The sequence below is a fragment of the Mugil cephalus genome, chromosome 2 (assembly GCF_022458985.1).
Source record: "Mugil cephalus isolate CIBA_MC_2020 chromosome 2, CIBA_Mcephalus_1.1, whole genome shotgun sequence".
NCBI classification, from domain to species: Eukaryota; Metazoa; Chordata; class Actinopteri; order Mugiliformes; family Mugilidae; genus Mugil; species Mugil cephalus.
This window is the reverse complement of record NC_061771.1, coordinates 7481200-7508469: the sequence shown is the minus strand read 5'-3', so window position 1 is coordinate 7508469 and position 27270 is coordinate 7481200. Positions and strand designations below refer to the sequence as shown.

The window sequence follows — 27270 nt, the reverse complement described above, 5'->3', positions numbered from 1 at the left end:
TATCTATGAATAGAGGTCTAAAGTAGGAAAAGTGGAACTAGAAACAGGGTCACTAAGGCAAATGTTTGATTCATCTGATGCACTTCTTTAGTGTAAATTTAGCTTCAGCAGTTTGTCTTGTATTGTGCTCTGCTGAAAGCACTTTCAAGGGGCACATGAACATCAGGACTGGAACAAGGAGCAATGGAAGAAAGTGGCCTGGTCTGATGTTTATATCTATATCTATATATATCTTGTGGATGGCTGGGTGCCCATGTGTCACTTGTCTGGGCAACAACCACTTAGCGTTACCACAAGGGTGCGCTTGGTCTGCAACAATGTTCAGGTGGTGGTATTTATCAAAGCAACATCTACATTGTATGGAGATCATCAGTGTTACTCAGTGTGGTAGTGCAACTACAAGCAAACAATTTGCTTCGGCTGACAGATCTTTGGGAGCAGAGGCAGGTTGACAATTGAGGAGAGGAAAGTGTTTGGTCGATCCATGCACCTACCTGTGTCAGGCTGTCCTTCCGAAATGGATGGTGGTTACTGTTTAACAACAATATCACAAAAAAACATCTTGGATGAACCCGAGGTCAAGAGGGAAGGGGCAATGGTCAAATGAAACCAAAACTAGCTCTCTAGCAAGCAAAAACTGAAGAGCAGTATTAACCAAAGATCAGAAAACAGAGAGTAAGGCATGGTGGTGGCAGCATCTTGTTCTTGGGGTGGGGACTCTTCAGCAGGATTAAAAGGAGAAATGATGAGCAAAAGTACTATGAAATTCTTCAGAAAAACACACAGACAAAGTGATCAAAGTAGTTTGATGAAACAGCATAACTGTATTCAAATTGTTGTGTGAACAATGTGTTGTGTGTCTTTTCCTTTTCGCATTATTTCAACATTTAAAATATACTACACACACTGCACATCAACAAAAACTTAGAACAGGCCACAGAAACAATAAATTTAGTATGTTTATTGAACATACATCCACCTTAGTTGTTGTAATAAATGGCTTATGATCAGAACATTCAAAGAACATGTGCAAAACAACACACTCTAAGAAAGAAAAGTATCTTTGGCAAGATGCCCCTGACGTTAACAAATCCGCTACTGTACTGTTAGTCAAATGTACCCTTTAAAGAACTTTAAGTCTCAAAAGAAGTTAAATCTCAACAGGAAACGGTAACACCCTTAATGGAAAACAAAAATCTGTCCATAAGAATAAAGCTAATGATTTTATAAAAATTACGAAAGCAACTATTTGGTTCACAGACACAAATATTGTACACAAATTGCAAATATAAAGTGGTTTTGAGATTCTCTCCAGCTCTGTTACTTTTTAAAGGAATCAGTCACTATGAAAAATAGCTCATCTTTGTACTACATGTTCCACAATTCCACAATGACACTTTCTAGTTTACAAACATTGTTAGCATGTACAGCACGTCAGAGTGAGTTCGGGCTTGGATGGGTGGAGAAAGTTTACATTACACCTGTGCTGTAAATTTTGGGAAAAAAATCTCGTGCAGTGGTTGGAACATTTGTGCTTTGCAGACGTTGAAATGTGTGGACCATTCGTGGGCTCTCCGACGGGAAAACACACTCGCAAGACCAAATGGCATCGCCAGTTCTTTGAAGAGGATGGAAAACTTAGTGAACTTCCTTAAAAGGTTTCACACAGGATTCACACAGGATGGACGCTCTAAAGTACTATTGTACCACGGCTGCTGCTGCAAGTTTTGAATGAATTCTAACCAGAGTTGAGACTGAAACACACCCCGTAATAAAATCCAAACGTGTGCTACCAATCAATGAAGAGAAAAAGTACCTCTACACGAAACAAGTGAATGCTACAACCAATCAGATTAATTTTGTTGTAAACTAATTCAACACCACGGTGTCTAGATGAGTTGTACGTGATTGTTATTATTCTGTCTTTCACTACATAAAGTCCGTTCAAACTATTTGACTGGCCTGGTAGAAGACTCTCTGGAGGCTTTTCATGTGAACTGCTTGGTTATATTACTATAAACAATGTAGTGTACTCTAAGCGAGCACGTGTCTTCTCAGTGTATACAAATTGCTGTGGGGATTGAGAGGCTGAGACCATCCCCTCCACCTGGTCTCTGTGTGCAACTTCTGTTTTCTCAAACGAGGGGAAAAACTTCCATGTGGGAAACAAGCTGCATGTACGTAACTGACAGCTGTGTTTTACAGTATGGCCTGTAGCTTTATCACATCCTGTGTGAAGAACCTTTGCCCATCATAAGAAATTAATACTTCACTATAATGTTGTGGAGACTATTGTTTACAGATAATCCAGTGGCAAGTGTCCTGCTGTTTTTTCATCTAATTAAGTAACCCGGCTGCAACCGCAATAAAATTTTATCTCCAAATCGCCTCGATAGGTTGACTACTTGTTATTTATAAGTAAACTCATGCCATTCATTTCACAACCATGGCCATTATGTGACAAATAACCTTTATGTAAAGCTGGGGAAGGAGCAAATGTCTCGTAAAAGACGAAAACATGATACATTCATGAAAGCTTTTCAGGCCATGTTTTGGTGAAAGCCGCTCTAGTCCAGGTGATCGGATCCTTCGAGAAACGGTTCCAATGTTGAATGAATGAAAACCAAAGGCGAAGGACGCTAAAATGCGTCGATATGAAAGTCTGACATAAAGAGTGCAAAAAGGTTGATGATTTTGTACTTTGAAGCTGGTGATGGGGGCGATGCACCGACTGACACTAAAGTTTGAGGTCTGACGTTGCCCATCTCGCTCGAAACCTTTAAGCTTAACATTCTCGTCTTGTTTTTGGTACCTGCTTTCTCAGGGTCTGAAGCTTATTGTTCATCACAATGTTACTTTTTTTTTGGGTAGGCACATACTACAAACATTCAACAAACTCAAAATGATTGTATATGAAGTAAGTCCGTTGCATTCCCTACAAAATCCAGTTCTCACAAAACTGCAACAAAACCGCAAGAAACTAATCATGTTCTGCAGTTTAAGACTTAATTAATAAAAAACTAAGCACTTTCTGTTTATAATTTTTTTGTTTTGTTTTTGCTGAACGCTTCATTTATAAAGATAAACACATCTTGTGCAAACTAGGAACTGCTTACATGTTTGTTAATGCACTTAACACTTCCCTATCACTAGCCGTGCTGATAGAGCAACAGAAACAAGGCAGAGCGGTTATTAAACTGCTGAAGAAGCACTTTAGAAGCGTGAGTCTATGGGACGTCCCGCACAGTCTCGTTCTGGTGTCCCCGTACCGTATCAGCTTGTATAAACACACGCTGTCGTATTTCCACAATGTACTCATCCAGAATGTTCCTGCTGCTTGCCGTGTTGCTACGTAGTTCACTGCTTACAGAGAACGGCTTTGCAGAAATGTTGCAAAAAGCCCGCTGAGGTGAGCCGCATTCATCCTTAGCAGTGAACGTCCTGTCCTGTCCCGACGTCACGGCTTCAGCTATCGAGTCTTTGACTGTGTCAGTGGCTTGTGTTTTATGAGAAGGACAACTGAAGGACTGTGTGCGTGTGCGGTGTGAGAAGTATCAGGTGCCACAGGCTGTTAAAGAACTTGTACTGCCCAAATATAACCCAAAATACACAGGTTAAGGCCACAGTTCTGGTGCAGGGAAGAACCTTTGAATCTCACCCGGTTTGCGGCGGATCCCCCGACTGCTCCCACACCTGTGTTATCTAAGATGCATAAAAATACTCGCTTAGAAGGCATTTGGACATGAAACACTTGCTCAGATACAAAAGCAATGTCGTGCTCTCCTTCCCTCTGTGACGGAGGTGCGTGCTTCAGCCTTGCGGCTCAGTGCTGGTGCTGTGGGACGGTCCCTCCTGCTCGTTGATGGTGTGGAGGAGGAGGCACACGGGCGGGTGGAGGGAGCCGCTGCCCGCGTGGTGAACCGACTGCAGAGTCCCCGCTGGCCCGCGTCCGGCTCGCCTCTCCGGCCCCCCCGGCGCCTGCTCCTCCTCCGCGCCGAGCGAGGCCCGGTGACCGCAGCTGTCGCAGAAGTCTCCTGCTTCCTCTCCCTCCTCCTCCTCCTCCTCGTCCTCCTCCTCCTCGTCGACCTCGGGCCCCAGCAGGCTCTCCAGCTCCCTCAGCTCCTCGCCCTCCTGGCCGGGCCCTCCGCCTGCGCTGCAGCCGCTGCCCCCGCGCGTGCCGCACACGCACACCTCGATCCCAGAGTCCCCCGTGATCCGCCTCCTCCTTCCACCGGGGAGACGCTCTTTGTCCTCGGCGCAGCCCTCCGACAGGCCGAGATCCTTCTGCGGGGCGTCCTGGCAGGAATCGTCCCCGCTCCCGGCTCTTTTCTCCTGGCCGGTGAGTCCCTCCCTGTCCACCGCATCAGAGAGGAGTATCACGCTTGAATCTTGTGCAGTTTGCATGGGCTTGTTGTCAGGCTTTGGCCTTAAGTCTAAAGTGGGAGGTTGCAGCTCCTCCATGCTGGGTCTGCAACACAGACTGTCGGAGATCGGGGGCACCGGGGAGGACTGGATGGTTGGACAGTGTCCCTCCTGCTGCTCAGGAGCCAGCGGACTAGAAGCTACAGAGGATGGGCCTGTGTGTAAGGCACTATAGGGAGGGGGAGGAGTCGGCGGCCGATTCACCACCTCTTCATAGTCAGGCAGGAGGTAGTTTGGCAGAAACCCTGAAGAGGACATAAAAAAAAAAAACCTTAATAAAAATTTTACACAACCAAATACATTCTGCACAACGATGTGTTGGTATTTCCTTCAAATAGCCGCCTCCATCTGAGCCGTATCAATTTCACCCCGACCTCAGTCAACTTCCCAGACCGATATTCAAGCATTGCCAAAGCAATAGGGGAGGGAAATGTGACAAAACAAGCGAATTTCTGGGTCAGACCTGTGCTGAGGGCTGTTGCAGCGCTGTGCGAAATGGTGTTGCAACACTGGCAAGGTACCAAGAAAGCAACGCTGGCCATTTCCTGAAAACTGGGGCACGCAAACAGGGAAGGTTCTGACGCCGTGTGAAACCGTGGATGGATCTCAGAGCAAACACTGCATCTGAGCCAGGCACCGCTACTTTAAGTCAGGAGACACTGATTTGTTTGTCACTAGTGTTAGATTGCTCGGTTTGATGTAAACAGAAAAGTACACGAGACACTGTACTTACAAACATAAGAGGTTTAGATTTGAACCTTTTTTTTTTACCAGTAAGCAGTACCAACACCGCACCTTCGCTTCTTATAATACAGTTAAGTTTTAAAATCTCTGACAAATACATTTCACATCTAATCACTTTAGAAACACATTATCCATAGGCAAGATTTTGCATCTTAGCAGTTCGTACCAGCGTAAGAGGAGTGTGTGTGCAGTGTTTTTGGCAAAGCAAACGGACGACTCTGCCAAGCTGAGAAGTTTGCAGCAGAGGTTTATTAGGAGCAAAGGAGTGATGATATTAAAACATGTTAAAAGGATTAACCTTACTTATGCAACCGTTTTATAACCTTTTCTATTTAATAAACTTCACTATTAAAATGAAGGTTTAATGGTGCATCACACCCACATGTTTCCTAAATTTTAAGAGTTGGTTGTTCACCTGCATGTTTTAACTGTTGTGCGACAGGTTTTCCTTGGAGCGATCGGGGCGGATCCGTTTTTACGTAGAAATACGTGCTGCAAACATTTCCCCCACATGAACTTAAAAACAGTTAGAAAACACTTGCACATCTAGAGAACACTAAGCAACATTAGCAAAAGTCCAATATGTGCTCTCCTTAAGGCTCTGGTTCAGTGTCCACCAATCCCTGTGCTAAATGTCCAAGTAGACCACTGTGCTCTAACTATCTGTGTGCCGTAGGTGGCATTCAAATGGGTTTATCAGAACTTTTGGCTCGGTATACGTGGAAACAAAGCAAACTGAAAAGATTAAACTTGCTTGTGAGAAGAAGCCACCTGTTTTGTAGTACCGTTTGATCTTTTGTAAGTACAATTATATGAACTTCTGCAGCTGTTTCCAGTATCAGACCATCAGTGACCATTAAAGTCTTAGTTCGACCTGTGGTAGGTATTCAGAGTAATATCTAGTTAGTAGACACCTTTCATGCAGACGCTGACTGCTTGTGCCAACTGGCTCTAGTTATTTGTGGAGTGTTCATGTGCAGATCTCTAGGCCAGACACAGACTGCATGTGGCAACATCAGCCTTTGTTGCTGGTAGTTCTTTGATGTGTGTTTGCTGTGTCCCAACCTTGAAGGACCAGTGTGTCACATCTTTCTTTCATGTGGGAAAATCTACGGCGGCCAGCGTGACTACAATGAAAGGCTCCTGCGGAAACACGGTGAGCTCCGTGGAAGAAGACCTGCTCCCTATGCAAGTATGAAGATTTCCTTTTTAAGCTAATGAAAAAAACAATGACTGCCCCACTGATAAACACAGCAGGGTGATGTACGTGTATGTGATGTATGAGAACACCGAGTTTTATCATTACAGAAAGTGAGCGGAGGTTTTCGAGTGTAGGATCTTACTGAAGTAAAAGGGCACAGATGGGTAGTTGTGTGCTTCACGGTAGGCGATGAGGTTGATCTCGTGCTGCCGTTGTTGCTGCTGCAGCCGGTGTTTGGCGCGGCGGTGGTGACACACGCAGCAGCAGCTCAAAATGAAGATGATCGCCCACACCAACCAAAACCCTGCAAATCAGAGGAAGATGAACAAACTTACAACGACCGTCCACGTCGTGGCTTCATATTTTAAAACGCGCTCCCGTGGCTGAGCGAACACTGACTCCGACATGGTGAAACATCCACATGCTGCGTTCTATTGTGATGCATTTTATAACAGAGAATCAATTGAACCCTCACTGAGGACTGTGTCACAAAACAACACCGTAAATGGAGATGGTTAAACTTTGACATAACCGTTTCTGAGAAAACTGCTGGAGGTTTTCTGTGCTTAATCAAATCAGCAGTGTGAAACAAATAAGGGTACCAGCACTACGTCAATACAATGGAAAGACTACATGGTAACACGGCCTGTGACTCTCACTATGACACGCACTCAAGGGAAGCTGTTCCGGTGCCGTGCAGTCACGATCTTTGTAAGTCAGTTACATAATAGTGTCTCGAATGCCTCATGAGACATCTTTTGTTCTATTCTGACCACTTAAGAATTTACTTAAGCAGTAACATATTGTTCACAGCGCCATGAATAAGTATCTGAATCTGAATTCTTTTTAAATCAGTTTGAATGTCGCTTTTTCGTGTAAACCCGTACTCCGCTTTTGTCTGTGAACCAATCTTTCCAAAATCGAGGACAGCAGCATAAATACCTGACAATAAACAACATGTAGTCAGAAGTGACAGTGGAAGAACTATAGAACTACTAGGACCAGAAACTAGAAAGTTTTAGCTCACTGAAACACTAATTCAGTGTCAGCTGATAAGCAACATCGTTACGTACGTATTAGTCCAACCAACTATCTATATCATATATCTTGAGGACGCTCTTTTTTTTAAATGGCCTAAAGACATCCAGCAGTCCTTGTCAGCTTACACGGCCAACTCTCTTGGCAATGAATGTGGGCAGCTATTTTAGACTGAGACAAACAAGCCCCTATGTAAACCAATGCAAGCGAAGTGGCAACTTCATAAGGGCAAATAAAATGACTAATGCAATCTAAAAAACAAGAGCTTGTGTGTTTTTTTGAAAAGGTTAGGCTTATTCTCAGTTCAGGTAGTTGTGATGTGGCCAACAACAATGTATTGTTGCACACTATACTGTTGTACACTATATCGTCCAAAGTCCAGTGGCCACCATACTGTAAATGCTGTTGTGAACCTCGGTTGTATACATACATTAGTGCAACAACACGACTCCTTTGATAAGCTGGTGAGTGGTTAGAACTGTAACCTTTCAAAGTGGTTTGGAAATAATACTCTTCAGTATGTCAGCCATCCTCTTGGAGTTCATCTCTGTCAAGTGCTTTAAGGGCCATTTATACATTTTGAATGTCACCAAAGGCTTCTCCTTTAAATATTCTGTCCTGTCAATCATCATCTGCGCAAACTATCTTATCTGCTTGTGAAAGTCCTTCTAATTGTTTTACCTGCTGGCTGTTTCATAACTTTTAAAAGCAGTCAGTAAAGATAATTTCTGACGATGTCACAATATTTCTACCTTCTCTTATTTTCCAGGAGTAGGTCCCAAGTCTCCACGTTTCTGCATTACATAACACGTGTCCCATGCATTCCACCCACACGACTTATCCCATTACTCCCTCGGTTTCTTCTTAACGTCTGTCAAAGATGGGTTTCTAAGCAGAAGCTTAACATCGCAAAGGTTAATGCTGACAAAGCCTTTCTTCTGGGGGTGGGAGTTTGAGACAGGGCTGAGAGGTGAGTAAAATGGAAGAAAAGCAGGAGACTTACACCAGAGCTCGTAGTAGTAACTGCAGCACTGGGATTCTCCGCAGCAGTGTCCAGACTCACAGAAGTAGCTCTGGTTGTTGACACCTTCACAGTGCAGCAGGTTCTGCAAGACAAGCATGAGAAACACCTTTCAATTTAAAATAAATGTATCATCATAGTGTTCATTTTAAGAAGTCCCTTAATAAAAACAAAAATAAGCCATAAAATTAACATAAATTAGAACACAGCTCCCTTGAATACGATTGGCCGATCCCCAATATTCACCAGTGATTATTTCTCAATAGAGCAACGCTGCTCCTGGCAACCAAGAGCAGCGAATGTATACACACAGAACACACATCAGAACATCTTCAGCACCCAACGTATATACACAGAACACACATCAGAACATCTTCAGCACCCAACATGTTCACACTTCATAACAAAATAGGCAAAATGCAGTACTTTTCTAATATAACATTTGATATAATTGGAGAGGACAAAACACTGGACTCATGGTTGAAGAATGACATGTTCCCGGCAAAGAAGAAGAAAACAAAACAAAACAGACATTGTGAAAAGTTCCTCCTTCACATCCAGCAACGGGGTGTTCGAATCGGTCATTAAAACTCTGCGCACAAAAGTAGAACCACTGCTCCGCGGCTCACGGTCTCCTGGCAACCGCAACCAAGAGCATCCAAGTGCACAGAACAGGCTCATTTTATACCAATGAAATCTCTTTCAATCATTATTTTGTGTCACATTTTTGAATAATTTAGCAGTAGGCTGTGTTCTAAGCGGGATAATGTATAGTGAGCCGGTGCCGCTGCGCCTCAGGGTCCCATTCCCCTGTCAGGAGTTATTTTTTCCAATAATCAACAGTTCACTATACATTATCCCTTAAATAATAAATGACTTTAGCAGCGTCTGACCCCATTAGAATGACACAACCTTGTCATTATTATTACCATCCATCATTATTCAATTAATTAATAGTTTATTGTATTTTCCCGGTGGTACTTACACATCAGTCATGTTTTTAAACCTATATATTTAATAACGGCAATAACTTTTCTCCACTTTGACGTCTTAAAACTGATTCTGCACCTGTTTTTTCTTGCAACTGTTTTCCCAGAGTAATAAAAATTTTAAACAATGAGCCTTTTCCGCAGGAGGCGTTTTCATGTTTTAGCAGACAAAAGAACAAGTGCTGCTGATAACATCAATGTTTTATTCATGTGCCCCATGATAGTGTGACAGTAAAGCCTGCAGAAAGCATTAATGTTAGTGTTTTCCTTCTGTATGTCTCGCAGTTGTGTCTTTGTAAACGGTCTATTTCAGATCTGAACTACTCAGGAGTTAAATATCATACGTGTAATGTACCTTCTTGTCAGTTTAAAGAACCCAACCCCAGCTTCTTTCAGGAAAGGGTTTACGTGTAGACAAACACGGGAAGAGTCGGCACATAAAATTGTGTGGACATACACTAAGGTCCCACTGTGAAATATACAAAAGAGGAGGCACTTCTAAAAGATCTATTTGACTTTAAAATAGTGAAACTACAAAACTAATATATTATGTGCACGGTTATTAAAGAAGTATGACATTTGTTTTGCACGACTTGCCCTGATCTTTGACTTGCTAATAAAAACCCTGCAGAGCCAGCATTTATACTTAGCCATGATCTGAAGTAAACAAGTCCTAACCACTTGTGCAGCTAAGCTGCTAGAATTTCATCAGTGTTTAAGGCCCATATCAAGTGCAAATGTTTGACTCCCAGCCACCACAAAACCGCTCACTATGTTGCCCGAGATCTAATAAACAAATCCAACTTCAAAGATTAGATCAGCTCAAATCAGAGCAAGGAAAATCTACTTCTACCCAAAACTTGTCATAAGCTTCAACTGTCAATACAGCAAACTAGCAGCTTTGTTATAAACTGTGAAAAGTTAAGCAGCGATATGACCCATGCAAGACAGTAACAGGTAGATCAGACTGTAATTAAAAACTACATAAAATGGGTTTATGGACTTTTCCGAGAAGATCCCTCAGATGTTTTCTTCTAGATTCGCTTAATAATTAGCTAGAGCTATCAAAGTTCCACGTAAAGACGGGCGCTCAACAGATTACCAGAGGAGGTTCCAAAATTAGAGGCATGATGATCCAGGGTCCTCAAATCACAGGCAAGTCCCCTTCAAGTCCCCTTCTACTTTATGGGGCATTAGACGCGAGAAAGAAAAAAAACCCTCTCAATCATGCTCGACCTCTACTTCTGTGTCTGCCTCCCTCTCTTTGTCATCCCTACATGCACACACTCCCTCACCCCGCTCGACTCCGGGCCCAAACAGTGATTGAGGATTGCTTTACGGAAATTTCCAAGCGGCAGTGGAGAGCGAGCTCCTAGCTGGGGCCGCCGCATGATAATAAGACGCAGAGAGCGGCGAGAGGTGAAGTGCGAGGCAGCGAGAGAAGGGGCAAGAAAAGACAGGAATGAAACACACACGCGTTTTATTTCCCCGCAGTTAAAATAACTCTGCTGTTTCAACCTTTTCAATATTAAAAAAAAAAAAAAAAAAAAAAAAAAAAAGATTCAATTCTGTGCAATAATCACAAGATGTTCTTTTCCGCTGCTTTGTTTTTGGTAACTTCAGCTGTTTTCACTGACTCACTAGCTGCTCTCCCCCACTCGGAACTTTGCATGCTGGGCCCGTTTTTGCAGTTCAATGGAGATAACCATCTAGTTTGTTTGAGTATTCAGACTATGCTGCATAAAAAGAGCACTGAATAGGGAGGGGGCAGGATTTTAGCAAACAAGACTTTACACAAGAAAACTCCTCCGGCCAGACTTTCCCATTTCACTTGCTGCTGCTGCTAAAGTGAAGCAATGTCAAATGCTTGAAGCAGACAGTGTCTCCTATTTTTGTTTTTTTACTTATCCTGACAGCGGCGAGCAAAGAATCTGTACAGAGTAGATTCCCGTCTCCCCGTCAAGCAGGCAGCAATGAAACAATCCGCCTCTCTCATGATGCACCAGCAGCTTAAAGGGAGATCTGATTACCGTCCCCAAAAGTACTGAAAATAATCAACCTTAATAATGAGAAGCTGCTGAAATGAGCAGACAATGAGGACAGCTCGGAGATCTCCCAGCGACTATCAGATACTGTCCCTGGAGATGAGTGGCTGCATTTGAGCCTTCATTCAGACACCATCCGCTAAGCACAGGCCTGTAGGAGCTGGCCAACCAGTTGATGCATGTGTGCGAGGAGCTCTTTGACCTCTTGTTTATTATTCTGTCCTTCAACAAAGAAAGGTGCTCTTTCATAGTCGTCAAGGTTACGCAGACCAATGGCTAGCGATTTATAAGCAGCGATCCTTAATGTCATAAATCCCCTCAAAGAAATTTCAACAGCTGATGAGACTTTAATAAACATGTGAGCCACTGAATCTTATAGCCGAGTAAAAACAAGCGGTACGTTTGCCTGCTGCTGAAGCCTCATTCTACAGGGCTGCCTGTAGAGCCTGTTCAGACCTTACATTAAGATCCGATCTGGGCTACCCGATTGAAAGTGACCAGCTTTAGATATGTATGTTCAGACCTGGCATTAACACGTGTCTCCAGATCCAGTCTTATTTTTGTGCTTTGAATGCAAATAAACCCCAACTTTATCTTTACGATGTGTTTTGTGTGGTCATGACCACACTAAGTGCGTCATGACCACACAAATCACATCGTAATTTACAGTAAAAAAACAAACAAACAAACAAAAAAAAAACTGTGATTATGTAGAGAGTATGTACATAACCTAACCACATGCCAATACATTATTTAGTGACAGACTCACACTTGTGTACTTATATTTAATACTTTTTATTTGTTAATTATTGATTCGATTTATTTATTATCAATAGTTATAAGGACAGAATATCTTAAAAGGTTCTCATTGCTAATGAACAAACATCAGTTATGCTGCTTTTTCCTTTTCAGGTGACCAATTATAATAACCGTCTATTGAACGAATGAGCAAAACGCTGCTGATGCAGGAGCATCCCTGCTGAGTATAGACGGTCTTAAATATGTCTCAGGACGCGTTGCATTCACAATATCAGAGGAATGCAGACACATGCAACCCAGACCAAATCCAAATGTGCAAACTGTGGTTGGAGATAATGTCTCTCAAATGCAATCTTAATGGGTCCTGGAGATGTCTTTTTGCCCAGGTCAGATTTTAATGCAAGGTTCCACAGACACACTCCAGTTTTTTTTTTTTTTTTTTTTTGCTAAAACAAAAGCAGAATATCCATGATTAAGTTTGTGCCTAAATGCTTTGACAAAAAGCTGACCTAGACCTTGTCAGATGTTTTAAAGAGATGTTACATTTAGACAGCATCGCAAAATGATATACACAACAAATGCTGTTGATCATAAGCAATGTTTTAATAGACTTTTTAGGCCTTAAAAGGTACGGATGCACCAAACCGACATCAAAGAACTACCAAGAACAGTAGCGTCTTTGCATTGAGGGGTGGTGCGGCATGGCCCCACCAGAGGGCACTGCTGTGCAGACGAGGACTGTAAACGTTTGTTGTGCATAAGGTAATGAGTAATAAACTTTGTCCCCAATGAAATGTCCGCATTCAACACTTTTTACAGTGTAGTCATGTGTGAATAGTTTATTGTTTCTGATACTCCGTCTCCTCTGTTTCCGCTCAGTGGGGCACAGCCAAGATGGTGCTGGCCTGCAGTGTTGTGTACTGATGAACTACTGCATGTGAATGCGTGTGTACAGCGCACACTTCAGTTTGGGTAGTGGGGCCTGAAGTTCTGGGCCCCAGAGGGCTTCTCATTGGTTTCATTCATTTATTGCATGATGAATGGAGTTGGCTACCTGGCTAGTGTGCGATTTAGGACTTCACCACTTGAGCAAAAGTTGGAGATAAAAGGTTTGGGAGCACAGCGACTGGAGGATTTAATAGTTTCTCAACAGGGAAAAGACAAAACTAGGTCATTCAACCAGGAGTGGTTTAAGTAGAAAACATGTCAAAAAGACACTTGGTGAGTCCAATTTATTTTTAATCTAAATGGAACTTATATGTAGTTTACGTATACGTATAAAATGTTTAAATTATAATGGAATTTTTGTAACTGGCGATACATGTGTGGAGCTGAAATGTCTGTTTGGCTGTGGTATATTGTATGTGGTAACTTTGTGTATTGTTGCTGTGTATTAGGTGTGTGCCATTCACACCATGAGCTGTGCCTTGTGTTTTCATTGTGGTCACGTTACAGTTTTGATCTTGAGTATTTGATCTGAAGAGATCTTGAACACTGCTGTTTGGTGGCGCAATTGGTATGTTAATATATGTTGTCAGATTGGCACTGTTTGTTTGATGACATTATTCAGCTACCATTTTGTCATCAGGTGCAATTTTGTCATCACCTTTTTTTTCTCAGGTGCTGTGGTCCCCTCTCTCACCTGCGTTTTTTTGTGAGGGCGTTATTATGATATTTCCGGATTGCCTTACAAGATTTTCCTGCATGGCCCCGTCAGAATTTCCAAACCAAAATCGCCACTGAAAAGGAACAAGGATCAACTAGGTTGTCTTTCTCATGTTGTCTGTGTCTGGACCATAAAGTTGCACTGGAACACATTGCAAAATACAGCCAGTGGCCAGCTTGAAGATATATTCTGCTTCTGAATGAAAGGAAATAGCTCTTCACACAATTAAGTGGCAGTGGTGTAGGAGAAACCAGAACAGCTACTACTAGCTGGGATGCTAAAAAGCTGGAAGGAGTCATGTCATACACAGCTGGCCTCTCCTGAATAATAATAATAATAATAATTATAATAATAATAATACTAATACTGATTAGTTGGTCTATAGCTGATTCATTCTAGATGATCCTGTTGTTGTGTATTTGAATGTTCAGATGAGATAAGGATGTGAAACAAGAGGAAACAGACAGACGGCACAACACCGGGAAATAGGTGGCCATTGGCTTAGTTTGTCACAGTCTTTACTCTGGTGATTTGCACTCACGAGAGGGGGCAAATTGTAACTAACAGATACCAAGGTCAGGAAATAACTGGGAACAACCACAGACAAAAAAAATGATGGCCAAAACTATCAGTGCATGTGTGATTGGTGGAGGATGGCAAAGTTCCTTGACTTATTACACTTATTATACTTCATGATTTAATGAGACTGTAGAAAAACGAGCCTGCTTTAAAGGGCTTGCACTCAAAATATTATTTAAATTAAGTATCAAGTATGTGTCTTTTTAGGCTTTCAGTCCATATTGCTGCTATAAACAGCTGTGCAAAGAAACACAGGACAGCAGCAGCCGCTGAATTTGTCACAGTGACAGAGTTCAGATCAGCTGGAAAGTGCAACAATTTAAGGGGTACAGTTTGAATTCTGAAAAACAAATAGGACCCTTTTCAAACACTAAGCTGTGTATTATGTGGATAACATAACGTGAACTGCTGATGGGACACAGAGCTGTGCAATATTAGACACTATCAGACACTACGCAAGTAGCCAATGATCAGTTGTTATGATAACAACAGATATAATATAGTTGACTCTGTCGTGTTGAGTTTGTGCTGAGGTGTGAACGCAAATGGAAGTTATTGCTTTGAGTATTTTGGTGTAACCATTTCCTTTCTGAGGGCTTACTGACTGGCTTTAACGTAACAAGCACAAACAAGCTGTCAGCAGGCTGCCTGCAAATATGCGTCATTTCATAACAGTACGGTTTATTCACACACTCGAGCAGTGATAACATAAACAGATGCAGCACATAAACACCGCATGAGATAACAGTAGTAGCTGGAATTATTTCACCCAGAAAAAAAATACAGCTTTGCCCATTCATTTGTGACCCTTGCACCTCGGTTATGGACAGCACGGGAACTTTAAAGTTTAAATAAATCCTCTGTTACCATTCAGTGAAGGTTTAGCCCACAAAGTTCTGACAAAATACAGCCGGTGCTATTTTGTACATAAGCGCTGATAAGAGAGTTAGCTAATGTATTTTCTCATAGCTCAGAGTGATGCAACAACACGCTGAAAACTCGAAACTAGAAATCTGGATGTGCGTGTTCATTTTTGATTTGACTGACTCTGATCCAAGTTCAATTTGAAGATGCTTACAATGTATTTAACTGGTTTCCTGTGAATTCACCCAATAAACAGAGATACAGACACAGTGCATCCTTTTCAAAATGAATTAGTATATGGATAATACTCACAATCAAGGGCCTAAGGCAATTATAACTTGCAAATCTATATCATGATCATTGTTATTAAAGTGTACATCATTACATGCTCACTGTTAACCTAAGACACACACTTTATGACTCTTATAACTAGACGAGTAGCAGATGCCTTCCTAATGACTGTGGATCTAACCTCAGGTACCGGGTCTCAGGTTAATTGACCCCAAGCTAATTAGAGCAATTACAACCCGTCTACCTGTGTGTCGTCACTCGCACCTGAAGAACTGCTTTTGTTGTGTATGCAACGGACGTCTGGCTAAATGTCAACCTTCTACCGTAAACACAGCAGACACAGAGAGGAGGCCCCTGGCTCTCCAGGGTTTCTCTCTACTTCGGCTGGGCTAGCTACATTAGCTACAGCAGCTAGCAGCTCCGCTTAGCAAGCATGCTAACAGGTTCCCTGACAGCACAGCAGACGTTAGCGCTCGGCAACAGCTCGCGAAAATAGACAGGCCGTGGTGTGACAGTGACCGGGCTCGGTGGAAAACAGCCTACATGCTGCGAAGTCGGGCAGTTTGCTAAGTTAGTTGTCTGTGTCCGTTCAGTCTTACCCTGTCCGCTGCCGACTCGGTGGGGGCGACAGAGCCAACAGCGTGCAAAAACAACCCCATTTTCAGACCCGAGCACAGGCCTCTCATTCCTCCGAGAACCGGCTACGGCAAAACTCATAAGCACCCGAATAAAAACTGCGCCCGAATATCCTCGACTGCTATATCTCGGCCCCCGTCGCACCGAGAGGCCGCTGCATGCGCCGCCTCCTCTGCGTACTCATTTCTTCAAGGCGCGGCGCTACTGGTGGCTGGCTGATACACAGCTGTTACACAAGCCGCTCCCCCAACACAACACGGGCAGGCAGGCACTCCGCGTCGGTCAGCTAGCTGGGTGTGGCGTGGTCACCTCGACCCGATCCATGTGCGCAACGTGATGGGCGTTCAGATGCGCGGATCGTAACTGGTTTTTGCGGACTGACCAGCGATTGGACAGGCCGGCCCAGCTGGGAGGAGGCTGACCAATCGCTGATCGGTGCGTCTCTAGAGCATTGGCATTGTTATGGTCCGCATGTTCAAAAGACAGCCGAGACCACCCCGTAATGAAATGACAACATGATGGGAGCGGAAGAGAGGTTTTGGTTCAACAGAGTTCAGTCAAATTAGTTCCCAGTTTATCACGGGTGCAGTCTGCCCATCCCTTGTCAGGGACACTAGTGAAAACAAAGGCATCCTGATAGAACAGCCCTGTACTAAACATTAACGTCATAAAGGCTGTGGTATACAGCATTTGTTTGAAATACCCGAGAGAGCTGTGGATTCAACTGTGTTTTCATATTCTGTAGTGTTACCAAATTGTGTTGGGTTGTAGCGGCATGTTTTTGTCATTTTGACAACCCCGTTTCAGCTTAATAACAGAAACACTTTCAATTTAGTCCAGTTTAACAGCACTATCCTCCAAACTGACTGACTGACTAGTTGAATCACCACCTTTCTGATAGGTTTCAATGTGAAGGACGTGCAGGTGTGTTCGTTTTTACTAGTGTACCTATTGAACTGGCACCTCAGTGTATAATGTAACTAAGACATTTTGAAATGTTAAGATACAGAAAGAGGAATTATGTATTGCCTTTTATTAGTATTTATCGTTCATCACCTTTCTTATAATACATTTAAATCATCACATTCCCTTATGTTAAAATGTCTTTAAAGAGCCAGCTGACTCGTATTTATTCTGGCCTCCATTCTCCTCTTGGCTCACCAGGTCATCTGACAAAGCGGTCTTGGATGGTTCTTTCAAGTTGAATTTCCTCATTTAAAGACAGTTAATGTTTAAAAATGCTTTTCATTTCTGTCCTTATAAAATAATAATAGACATATTTCAAATCCAGCAGCCATAGAGCCAAATTCCATTTGTTGTCATAGTATTAGAGGTGTTACCAAAGTAGTTTTTGACTTCAAGTGATCCCAGTCCTTTAATCGACAAAAATAGAAAATTAGCATTCAAGTCATATAGGTGTAGACGCGTGATTAGTGGCACAGTAAAACCTCTGTGACTGATTGAGTATAACTCCAGTTTTAACATTTGTATTCACCATGATTATTTTTTCTATAAAACCAGACAGGGTCACCAGTCCCTTTCATTGGGCTGTCGGTATGGTACCCCTAAAAGACTAAAAACATCCTTCTCTGTCGGTGTGGGAAGCGGAGTGCCGGCGAACACCTTAACGTTACCCTGACGCACCACATCTTTGTTGAGCGAGTGCTCCGACAAGCTCATTTTCTTCGTCTTTGCCAGGGCTCTCAACGAACGGTTGAAGTGTGCTGACCCGGTGAAATACACGAGAGCACAGGCCAACTCATTATGGGGCACCACGATGATGTCCAGCCTGCGATGGCGCTGGCCGGGTCCTGGCAAACGGCACACGCCCATGTATTTCTTCTGCTCTCCATTTTCCTCGTGGCTCACCAAGTCATCTGTCAAAAATCCTTAGAAAGCAGTAGTAGAGTAGAAAGTAGTTAGTTTTTGTTTTTTTTTAAATTTTATTTTCTGTGAAGGAACATAAACACGTAAAAAGTGCTTTCACCTAAACAAACACGGTGCTTACCGCTGTCATGGAGGCTTTGCAACACTTTGCTGAAAATGCCCTTGTGTGACTTTCCGTCAGGGTGAGATATCAGGACGTCAACATCCCCACACGTGGCCTTTCCACGACGGTAAGAGCCACACGCCATTGAAACCAGGCCTGGGTCTATGGCTTGTGCAGCTTCTCTGACCTTATCAAGAAAAACCATCAGGGTACAATCACTACAAAAACTGAACACTTGTTTGTGGGAAGGTGATGATGAACACAAAACAGTTTTTACTTCTCTTCTTTTTACTTTGTGTCCCCACCAGAAAACCAGGAAGCTCTTTCTTTTTCCCAACCCAATTGTGGGAGGTAGGTGCTCTAAAGCATTATTTTGACAAGCCTGAGGGAGCACACATGTTTTAGTCATTTATCTTATGTGCTCTCTCAACCTGGCAGCCCTGATGGAAAAAGAAAATCCAAGTAATGCGATCTGAAAACAACTAGCGTTGTTCTTAACGTTCTGGAGTGAACAGGTATCTGGCTAACTTAAGATGCAGCGACTTTCAGGATTTACTTTTCTCCTATGGGATGCTCCACTTTGTGAGAATACAGTCTGGTTTTCCCATTATCAAACGGCCAAGGCAAGCAGAAAAAAAAAAAACAACAACTTTTTCCTACTTCAGGTCTTCTGCTTCCAAATTTCTGAGAGCTCGAGGGGGGAAATATTTTTACAAAGGCATCCCTCTTCTGTGTCAGCTTGACTAAACATACTGACACGGTGAAAAAAGCAAATATATTGAAGTCATTATCCCGGTATGATACATGCTAGCAGTGCTACAAATGAAGATGCATTACCACTTTCTCTATGGCTGCAGCTTCTTCTCTGGGCATTCTGTCAAGTAAGTCTTCGTAGTGCTTGAGTCCTATTTTCTGAGTGTTGTTCAGCTGGGCTTTTGTGCGGATGTCCTCCAAGGTACGAAATCCCTGATAGACAAGAAAAATGTAGGTATATTTTGTTTTTGTTTTTTTACAGAATAATAAAGCCTTACATGTTCTGATCAAAACATCCATAGAATTGTCTGATTGTGATATAATTATATAAAGTGAAGCTGAAATCGATTCAATCTGAATTTTTGAACTACATAGTTCTGTTAAACAAACTATAGTTTAGGCAAATCAGTAAGGACAACTACTTTATGTATGACTCAATCACATCACAGTAATTTTTAGAACAATTGTTTAAAATAGATTATTTCACTCATAATTCGTTATATCACAAGTTTACAGACACTCAGTTAACTGTACCATTTGGAAAAGCAGCTTGGAAAATATCCTGAAAATAATTTAAATTAGATTCTAAATTCTAAAATAAAAAGACATAATTGGAGAGAAATGGATGTGTCCCTGTCGATGTATTTTAAGACCTACCTTCAACCTCAGTGCCTCTCTTTGTTATTCCACATAATGGTGAAATGAAGAGGAATCAGCTAAGACTTCAGAAAATATGGCGGACATTAACAAGCCTGATCAAGCCTGATCTATCTCTCTCATTTCCAAATGCCTAAATGTATCACGTCCATCTTCACAAAAATACTACGAATGTATAAATACCAGGGGACGAACACTGGTAGAAAAAATATAAATCAATCTCACAACAGCAAAGGACATTGTGAAAACACTGGAAGAAAATGGTATAAAAATATCTATTCCCCCAGTAAAACAAATCCTACATCTACATAATCTGAAAGACCGCTCGGCAAAAAAGAAGTCATTGCTTCAAAACTGCCATAAAAAAGTCAGACAAATGTTTGCAGCAGCACATGGGAATTAACGTATTGGGAAAAAAAGTCTGTCTTTTGAAAGCTAAAGACCACCCTCCCAGCTGTGAAGCACGGGGATGGCAGCATCATGTTGTGAGGTTCGCTGCAGGAGGGACCGGTGTACTTCAGGAATTAGATGAGGAAGGACGATAATGTGACTATACTGAAGCAACATCTCGGGACATCAGCAAGGAAGCTCAAGGTCTGGTTCATAATGAGTCTTTCTTAAAACTAAGTATACTTCCAAAGTTGGTGCAAATGGTTTACAGAGGAAACAAAAGTTGAGGCATGGGAGTGGCCAAAATGTGTGTGTGAGTAGAGGAAGAGGCTAACAAACCTGACTCAGTTCCACCAGTTCTGTCAGGAGCAACAGGCTACAGGCTACGGAGTTAACCAGTTTTAAGGAATTCTATCAAATACTAAGTGTATGCAACCGTCTGATGGATTTGGAATGTGATAAAGGAAATAGAAACTATTATTATTCTGTCATTTTACATTCTTTAAAATAAGGCAATCATCATAACTTACCTATGAGTGGGAGTTATCTTGGATTAATGTCAGGAAGTGGGATACCAGAACTTAAATGTATTTGGCTAAAGTACATGTAAACTTCTTCAACTGCATATTTTAACACACTTTTTTCAAGGACCTCTAAAATTGAATTTTGCAGCTGAGAAATAAAGTTGTCAGTGCTCTCTAGTCGACAAACTATGTATTGCTGAGACTATTTTTAAATTACCTCAGACATATCTTTGGTATTACAGCACTGAAATCAGTCAACTTTTGCACCAATACCACTATAGCGGACATGAAATGATACTGGCATTAGATCAGGATTTTGTATTTATCTGTCAGGCTCCAGTCCAGAGGCTGAGCATTGACTATATTTCAGTTATGTGACATACTATCTTGTACAAATAAATATCTTGTCAGTATGCTGTCAACTGTATTCCGAGATGAAATCTCTTAAAATATATAAAACAGTAAACAGAAACAGAAAGTATAGAAAGAGACAGTGAAGATGTTTTGTCCAGCAAACTAGCAACAACTTTTACCTGTTGGTACCACTGCTGTGCAGTCTTCGCTCCTGCCCCCCAGATGTTGGTGAAAAGCTCCAGCACTGGTACAGCCTCGCCGATATGATCTAGCTTCCGCAAGTGACCGCTTTCCATAATTTCATCAATCTTGTCCGCCATGCTTTTTCCGATTCCTGGAATCTGACAAGCTTCCTGAAACCAATGAAAACAAAAGTAACAATACAGACATGACAATCCCTTTGTTACCACAGAGGATACGTGAGTACCACTACATGATGCCATGTATATTGTCAGCATTATCGACATTTAAAACGTGCATTGGCGTACCTGATATGACGTGACAGGTTTGTGGTAGCTCTTCAGTGCATTGACAGCCTTGGAGTAGCCCAGCGCCCTCCACTTGTCCCCCTGATGTGTGTAAGCCTTGGCCAGCACTTCAAGTTTGTCAGTGATATGCTTGTTGAAATTATTACTTTTGGACTGAGAGGACTGGGCACAGACCCACTTCCCAGCGATCAGGTTCTGAGTAGTCGTGTCCGGACCAGGGAGAAGGCTGGTTCCAGGAGTATCCTCTTTGGGGTGCTGGCCAGTGATGAGTGCTTCTAAGTCACTCTGAGAGACGCCGTCTTCTTCGCCTCTACTTTCTTCCTTGTTTTCTGGGATTGTCTGTGTCTAAGATGTTTTGTACAATTAGAATGGGCGATCCAGGACTCACAGACTATTTATATGCATATGGGACTGAACAATGGTAATAAAAAAATGATTGAAAATGACATGTAAACCTACCATGTCTATGGTCTCCTCTCGTTTGGTCTGATCAGTCACTGGCTCTGAAAAACTTTCTGCGGCAAGTTTCATATTTAACGGATCTCCTTTAATACTTTCAGGCTTTGTTTCAGCATCCCTTTATGAAAAGAACATTTAAAGGTCTTATTATACCAATAGCCTGCTAAGATTTACTTTACAAAAACTTGACAAGTTACGTAAAGTTACGCTCAACATTATGCATAAGTAACAAGCTGATGCACTTGTACTAGTCACAGTTATTTCTAGTCACAAGAATAAGTCCATGTGTTCTTTGTCAGACGTACAGGTAAAACAGCAACAAACTTTCTAAAAACATTAGACCACAAACCTCTTGGGTAAAAGAAGGCTGTAGCTGTCTACATCCAGCAGCTGTTTCTCACTGATGCACAAACTCAACCAAGTGCATTTCACCAGTTGGACTCCAGAGGGCATACAATCCACTTTCAGCAAGCGCAGGACCCTGCCTACGTCCATGTTGTCATCCACAATAACATGCGTGACACTGGGACATAGTGAACTCTCTATCTTTCCTCCATTTTGCTGGATTTGTTTTTGGAAGATCTGACATCTGGCACTTCCTATTCCAGCAGGCAGAAGGTACACGGTGACTCCATTAAATGTGTTTCCTGGGCAGAAGAGATTTCACTGAGTGAATATGTTGCATGGTCTGATATATGTAGAACTTGGTGTTATCAACAACTCTTAAACGATCACGCTTACTCTCAGTTATGTATATATCCTACTACCACATGATGCATTTATTTCACTTGTTCTCCCTTTCGTATACACACATGCAAACACAACAATCACCTGTGACATCACACTCGTCAGGCATCTTCTTCAGTGGAGGTGCATCCTTTCCCTGTAGCACTCTCGCCCTTTTAACTTTGGGGAAAGCTTTCATGATCCCATGACGAGGCTCCATCTTGGCTGTGGAAGAGGGGAGCCAGCAGCCTGTGGAACATAAGAGAACAAGGACTTTAATACGACAGTGTAAAATCAACAAACCTGGAGCATAAGCTACCCCACACCTCAACACCACCCCCTACCCACATAAACAACAGATTCTTAATCTAAAATCTCTATCAACAAGCAGCCCACAAACAGTCCTCCACCCCAGTTTTTAAAGTAGTTTTTTTTTTCCAAGTACCCTCTTTTTTCTTTTTTTTTAAGCTTTAGTTTTTGTGTATACTGTTGTCTCATTTTTTGTTCCTTAAAATCTGTATCTTTTTAATATCCAAGCTGAAGCAAGGGCAACTGGGCGTAGAGTTTCTCGAATATGTTCCCCCACTCATCCAAACAGCTTCTTCAGTTCTGGTGGAGGGTTGGGGTTTAAATAAGGACATCTGTGAGTGTTGCCGATCACAAATTTGCATTTTCTTCCCCACTGCATGCAAGTGTTGGTAAAAAATTATTCAGAATTACTAATAAGAGTAGCATAGCTACAATGTCAAATCACTTTTCTAATCTATCAGTAAAGAAGACCCTGTATGACACATTTCTGCATATCGGTTTCATATTAAAGGTTAAAATCATTACTATTAGCACGTTATTAATAAGCATAAGTATCATTTTAGATTGACTTTATCAAGGTGGCGCTACGTACCAATGACTTTAAAAGCCAGTAGATTAATCTATAATATACTATAACTGAGAACATGATCGTGTATGTTGAAGTGTTAATCTATAAAGTAAATGACAGCCTAACTGTAGCGGTCACATAAATGCAGCCAAATGCATGATATTTCGCTTTGTAAATCAATGTGTTAACAAAATACAGTTAACAGCTAACGTTATGTAGCTTTAGCTTGAGCTAACGTTAGAAACAGAAACTTAGTCAATTAAATGGAAACTTTACTCGTTATACTTCTACAATTTACTTCATTCCAAAGAAGCAAATACAACTGAATTTCTGACGCTGAAAACTCAAAATCGGCACTTTTAAACGCTAATGTCTTGGTTCTTACCCCTGTTCCGATGGAACCATGAAAAGAGGAACTATTAAAGACGGACAACGTTCAATTCAAGTTTCACTTCCGGGTCTATTGCTAAGTTTGAATTTTTTAAAAAGGTATCTAAATTATATCCGAAAAGTATGCATAACATTTCACTTGAAATAATAACATCTGCGGAAAACTCTGACCCGTTATAAATAATTTGCGCGTTTGATTGTCTTTTATTTTTAGGAATTGACCTCCGTTGCTGTGGATACCAGTTAAGTCCGGAAGTGGCTGAACAGAAGAAACATACTTCGGAAACATGGCTGTTCAGAGCTGGACTGATATGTTAAAAGCATCCAAGAAAACGGCATTGATACACGATGGTGAGTGCAACGACGGAGAACTATATTTATCTCAAAGAATAGCTTTTGTCATCTCTGTAGAACTTGTTTCGTTTAGCGATTAACTGTTAACTTCGTCAACTCAATTTAGCTAGCTTAGCTGCTAATAGTGTTGTTACCAGGCAACAAGCAGGTGGCACGCTGATCCTGTACTATATAACACGCACAATAAATATGTTGTTGTTTTTCAGCTGTCCATTGGCAAACAAATTAGTATATTCTGACTAGCTACTTTGGCAACTCATTTGTAATTCATGGTGTGACACATCTCTTTAATTAATAAGATAGGTCATTGAATACCTCACAGCTGTTACTTCACATGTAAGTAATTTAGACATAGACTTTATTTGCATAACAACTTATGCATATATTACTGTCAGTGGAAATTGAAGCCATGCAGTCTGTGAGCTTTTCATTCTTTTTTGTTTCATTATGTGTTTTTTTATATCTCCTGCCCTTTTTTGGTTCAGATGTGCATGCATTCCCTTAACTTGCACAATATCATGTCAATGCTCACATTTACTGAACCTGCTTGGATTGTTTATAATAAACTATAAATTATATATTATATACTTTCGTCATAGTTTGTTTCCTTGTATGTTTCCATATTCTTTCTCTAGGAAAAAGGAAGATCCACTACCTCTTCAAAGATGGAAAAGAAATGGCAGAAGAGTATGACTTGGAGACAGACGAGCTAATCGGTACGCAACACAGTTTTATAGCATTGGCCTCTTAATGTTATTATAAATTTCCATACATTGGATGAGTTTGTGATTTATTAACCTTTTGTACATTTCAGTACGAAAGTGGCGCCAAAAAAGCACACTTGGAGGTCAGGGCCAATGGCAAGTAGAGGTTGGCGAACAACTTGCAAGTCCTGTTGCATCTTCAGGCTCTGATGTGATCAAGGAGAACTGCTCCAATGTGGGCTTTTTTTTTAAGAATTTGACACAACATTTGCAATTATCTGATCTATGAATTGATCTATAAATTGATTAATTTTTTGTTGTTATTTGTTTGTTTTTTGTTGTTGTTGTTTCCACAGCCTGTTTTAACACGTAAAGACACAAAAACAAGCTTTCAGTGGAGAATCCGCAATCTTCCCTACCCCAAAGATGTCTTCGGTGTTTTAGTGGAAGCGTCTGAGAGATGCATCGTCATAAAAACCTCAAACAAAAAGTAAATATGCTTGGACATTGGTTTTTCTTCACTATCTATTTATCCCTGCATTTACACTTGTTGCATGCACTCTTTATGTCCTTCCTATAGATGGCACTGTTTACAATAGATTTGTCTGTACACGACAGCCGTCTGATTGATCTGTGACATTCTTCACGTTTCCCAGGTATTATAAGAAGTTCAGTATTCCTGATCTGGATCGAAGTCAGCTGCCGCTGGACTGCTCCGCAGTCAGCTTCACTCATGCCAACAACACTTTAATAGTCAGCGTAAGTCTTACACAGCAACTATTAAATATATGCCTACAATAACATGTAGCTCGGTCATTCAAGATTGACTCTTAGTGCTTAGCCTAAAATTTCTATTGCGGCAACGTAAATGGCCCCACCTGCTCATTACGGATTTAAAAAAAAAAATCTCTGCTCTCAACCTCGCACACAAATGTTAAATTTAAACAGTTGAACTTGAATTTTTAAGTTTTCACAAATCTTCATAGTGAGATGTTTGATTATACTCCATTTTCATGGCCACGATAATTTTAGTGTTTTGTTTCGTTTTTTGTTCATTCACTGCAGTAAAAGTGTAGCATGTGCACTTGGAGAATGACATTAATGTCCTTCTCTCATGTCCAGTACAAGAAACCCAAAGAGATCTTAACCCTTGAGCAGGAGCTACTGCAGGAACTGAAGAAACTAAAGGGGACCGCTGAAGGGGACATCGATTGCAAAACCCAGTGAGATCTGACTGTGGGAGCGAGGACCTAATTCTGGGTTGCATTTAAAGCAGAACGTCAGCGTTCCCAGTCACATGTGAGCTCTCATTTATCTTTCTATACTGAATCCTGTCATTAAGATTCTCAGTGCCTTGTCAATGCTTTTTTTAATACTTCCAGTTTTGTTAATCATTTACAATTGATGTAGATGTGTTAACTATATCACATGCAATTCGCAACTAGATTAATAAAGTTTGGACCTGAACAGCAAGTTTTTACCCCAAATTGTTTGATTGTAACAGAAGTATGTATCTTCTTGTTACCAAACCTACTATGGAGCAGTATTAGTGGTGGCGGTGGAGGGGGGGGGTCACATAACCTACGACCCTCGTTCCACTGATGTCCTTGTAAAACACTCAGAACACACAATGCTTCATCCCTGTTCGTTCCGAGGTCACAGTTACGAGGACATCCCATTTGTGTTAACTGAATACCCTCATGTTCCTTGCATGTAGTGGGCCACCCTGAAAGCCATTACTGGAACTAGTGTTACCGTTTCCCATTACAGCAGAGGGTCACTCTGACACAGGGAAATACAGAGTCGGCAGTTTTTGGCATACGGAGTTCTTTGTGTATATACTGTAAAACATGTACAAATGAAAAACAATTGAAGTGGGATATTTGTGTACTTTTCTACCAGGTTCAATAAAAGAAAAACCACTGTCAGAAATACTTAGACAGTGCACAAAAAAAGAGTTGCACTGTTTGAATGAGACAATGGCATTTAAATATAGATTGTTTCAACCGTGTGATTCCTTGCATTTTTCACCACATGTCCAAACCCAGAGAGCAAGTGCAAAAAGCAGAGACAAAACCACAGGGCTCTCCGACTATTGTGCTTTGTCTTTTTCCAGATGGAAAGAACAGGAACACAAAAAAACATTTTCAACCAGGCTCCCTGCTGTTTTGTAAATTCCTGTGAGAATTCTTGTTTAAAACTACGATGTGACAAAAATGCATTAATGCACATGCGAGGTGCGCGCGGTGGTTTGGCTTTGAAGAGCTGCAGTGTTGATTCCAATTACAAGGAAAATGTCAAAAAGCTTCATATTGAGGTCCTTTGGCTCTTTTTGTTAACTTTTCTTAA

At 41.6% G+C, this 27270-nt stretch overlaps 3 protein-coding genes across 5 annotated transcripts; 1 reads left to right on the top strand and 2 right to left on the bottom strand.

The window, feature by feature from the left end:
- Positions 1-946: 946 nt before the first annotated feature.
- On the bottom strand, positions 947-16870 carry wbp1lb (WW domain binding protein 1-like b). Of its 2 annotated transcripts, none has more exons than XM_047577635.1 (4): positions 16219-16870; positions 8409-8511; positions 6510-6671; positions 947-4667 (listed from the first exon to the last, which is right to left on the bottom strand). In XM_047577635.1, the coding sequence occupies exons 1-4, from the start codon at positions 16303-16305 to the stop codon at positions 3811-3813; spliced, it is 1209 nt and encodes a 402-aa protein (XP_047433591.1). In that variant the 5' UTR covers positions 16306-16870; the 3' UTR covers positions 947-3810. The 2 variants fall into 2 exon arrangements, with proteins under 2 accessions (XP_047433591.1, XP_047433592.1); XM_047577636.1 differs by lacking the exon at positions 16219-16870 and adding an exon at positions 10518-10697.
- dpcd (deleted in primary ciliary dyskinesia homolog (mouse)) lies at positions 12241-26916 on the top strand. 2 transcript variants are annotated; one of them, XM_047577637.1, is made up of 7 exons: positions 12241-13440; positions 24078-24214; positions 24853-24933; positions 25032-25156; positions 25278-25411; positions 25578-25680; positions 26044-26916. In XM_047577637.1, the coding sequence occupies exons 2-7, from the start codon at positions 24151-24153 to the stop codon at positions 26146-26148; spliced, it is 612 nt and encodes a 203-aa protein (XP_047433593.1). In that variant the 5' UTR covers positions 12241-13440; positions 24078-24150; the 3' UTR covers positions 26149-26916. The 2 variants fall into 2 exon arrangements, with proteins under 2 accessions (XP_047433593.1, XP_047433594.1); XM_047577638.1 differs by lacking the exon at positions 12241-13440 and having other exon boundaries at positions 24062-24214.
- Positions 17274-23966, bottom strand: poll (polymerase (DNA directed), lambda). The gene is made up of 9 exons (XM_047577634.1): positions 23859-23966; positions 22702-22845; positions 22220-22517; positions 21871-21988; positions 21412-21756; positions 21103-21276; positions 19083-19211; positions 18264-18432; positions 17274-18144 (listed from the first exon to the last, which is right to left on the bottom strand). The coding sequence occupies exons 2-9, from the start codon at positions 22814-22816 to the stop codon at positions 17783-17785; spliced, it is 1710 nt and encodes a 569-aa protein (XP_047433590.1). The 5' UTR covers positions 22817-22845; positions 23859-23966; the 3' UTR covers positions 17274-17782.
- Positions 26917-27270: the final 354 nt, after the last annotated feature.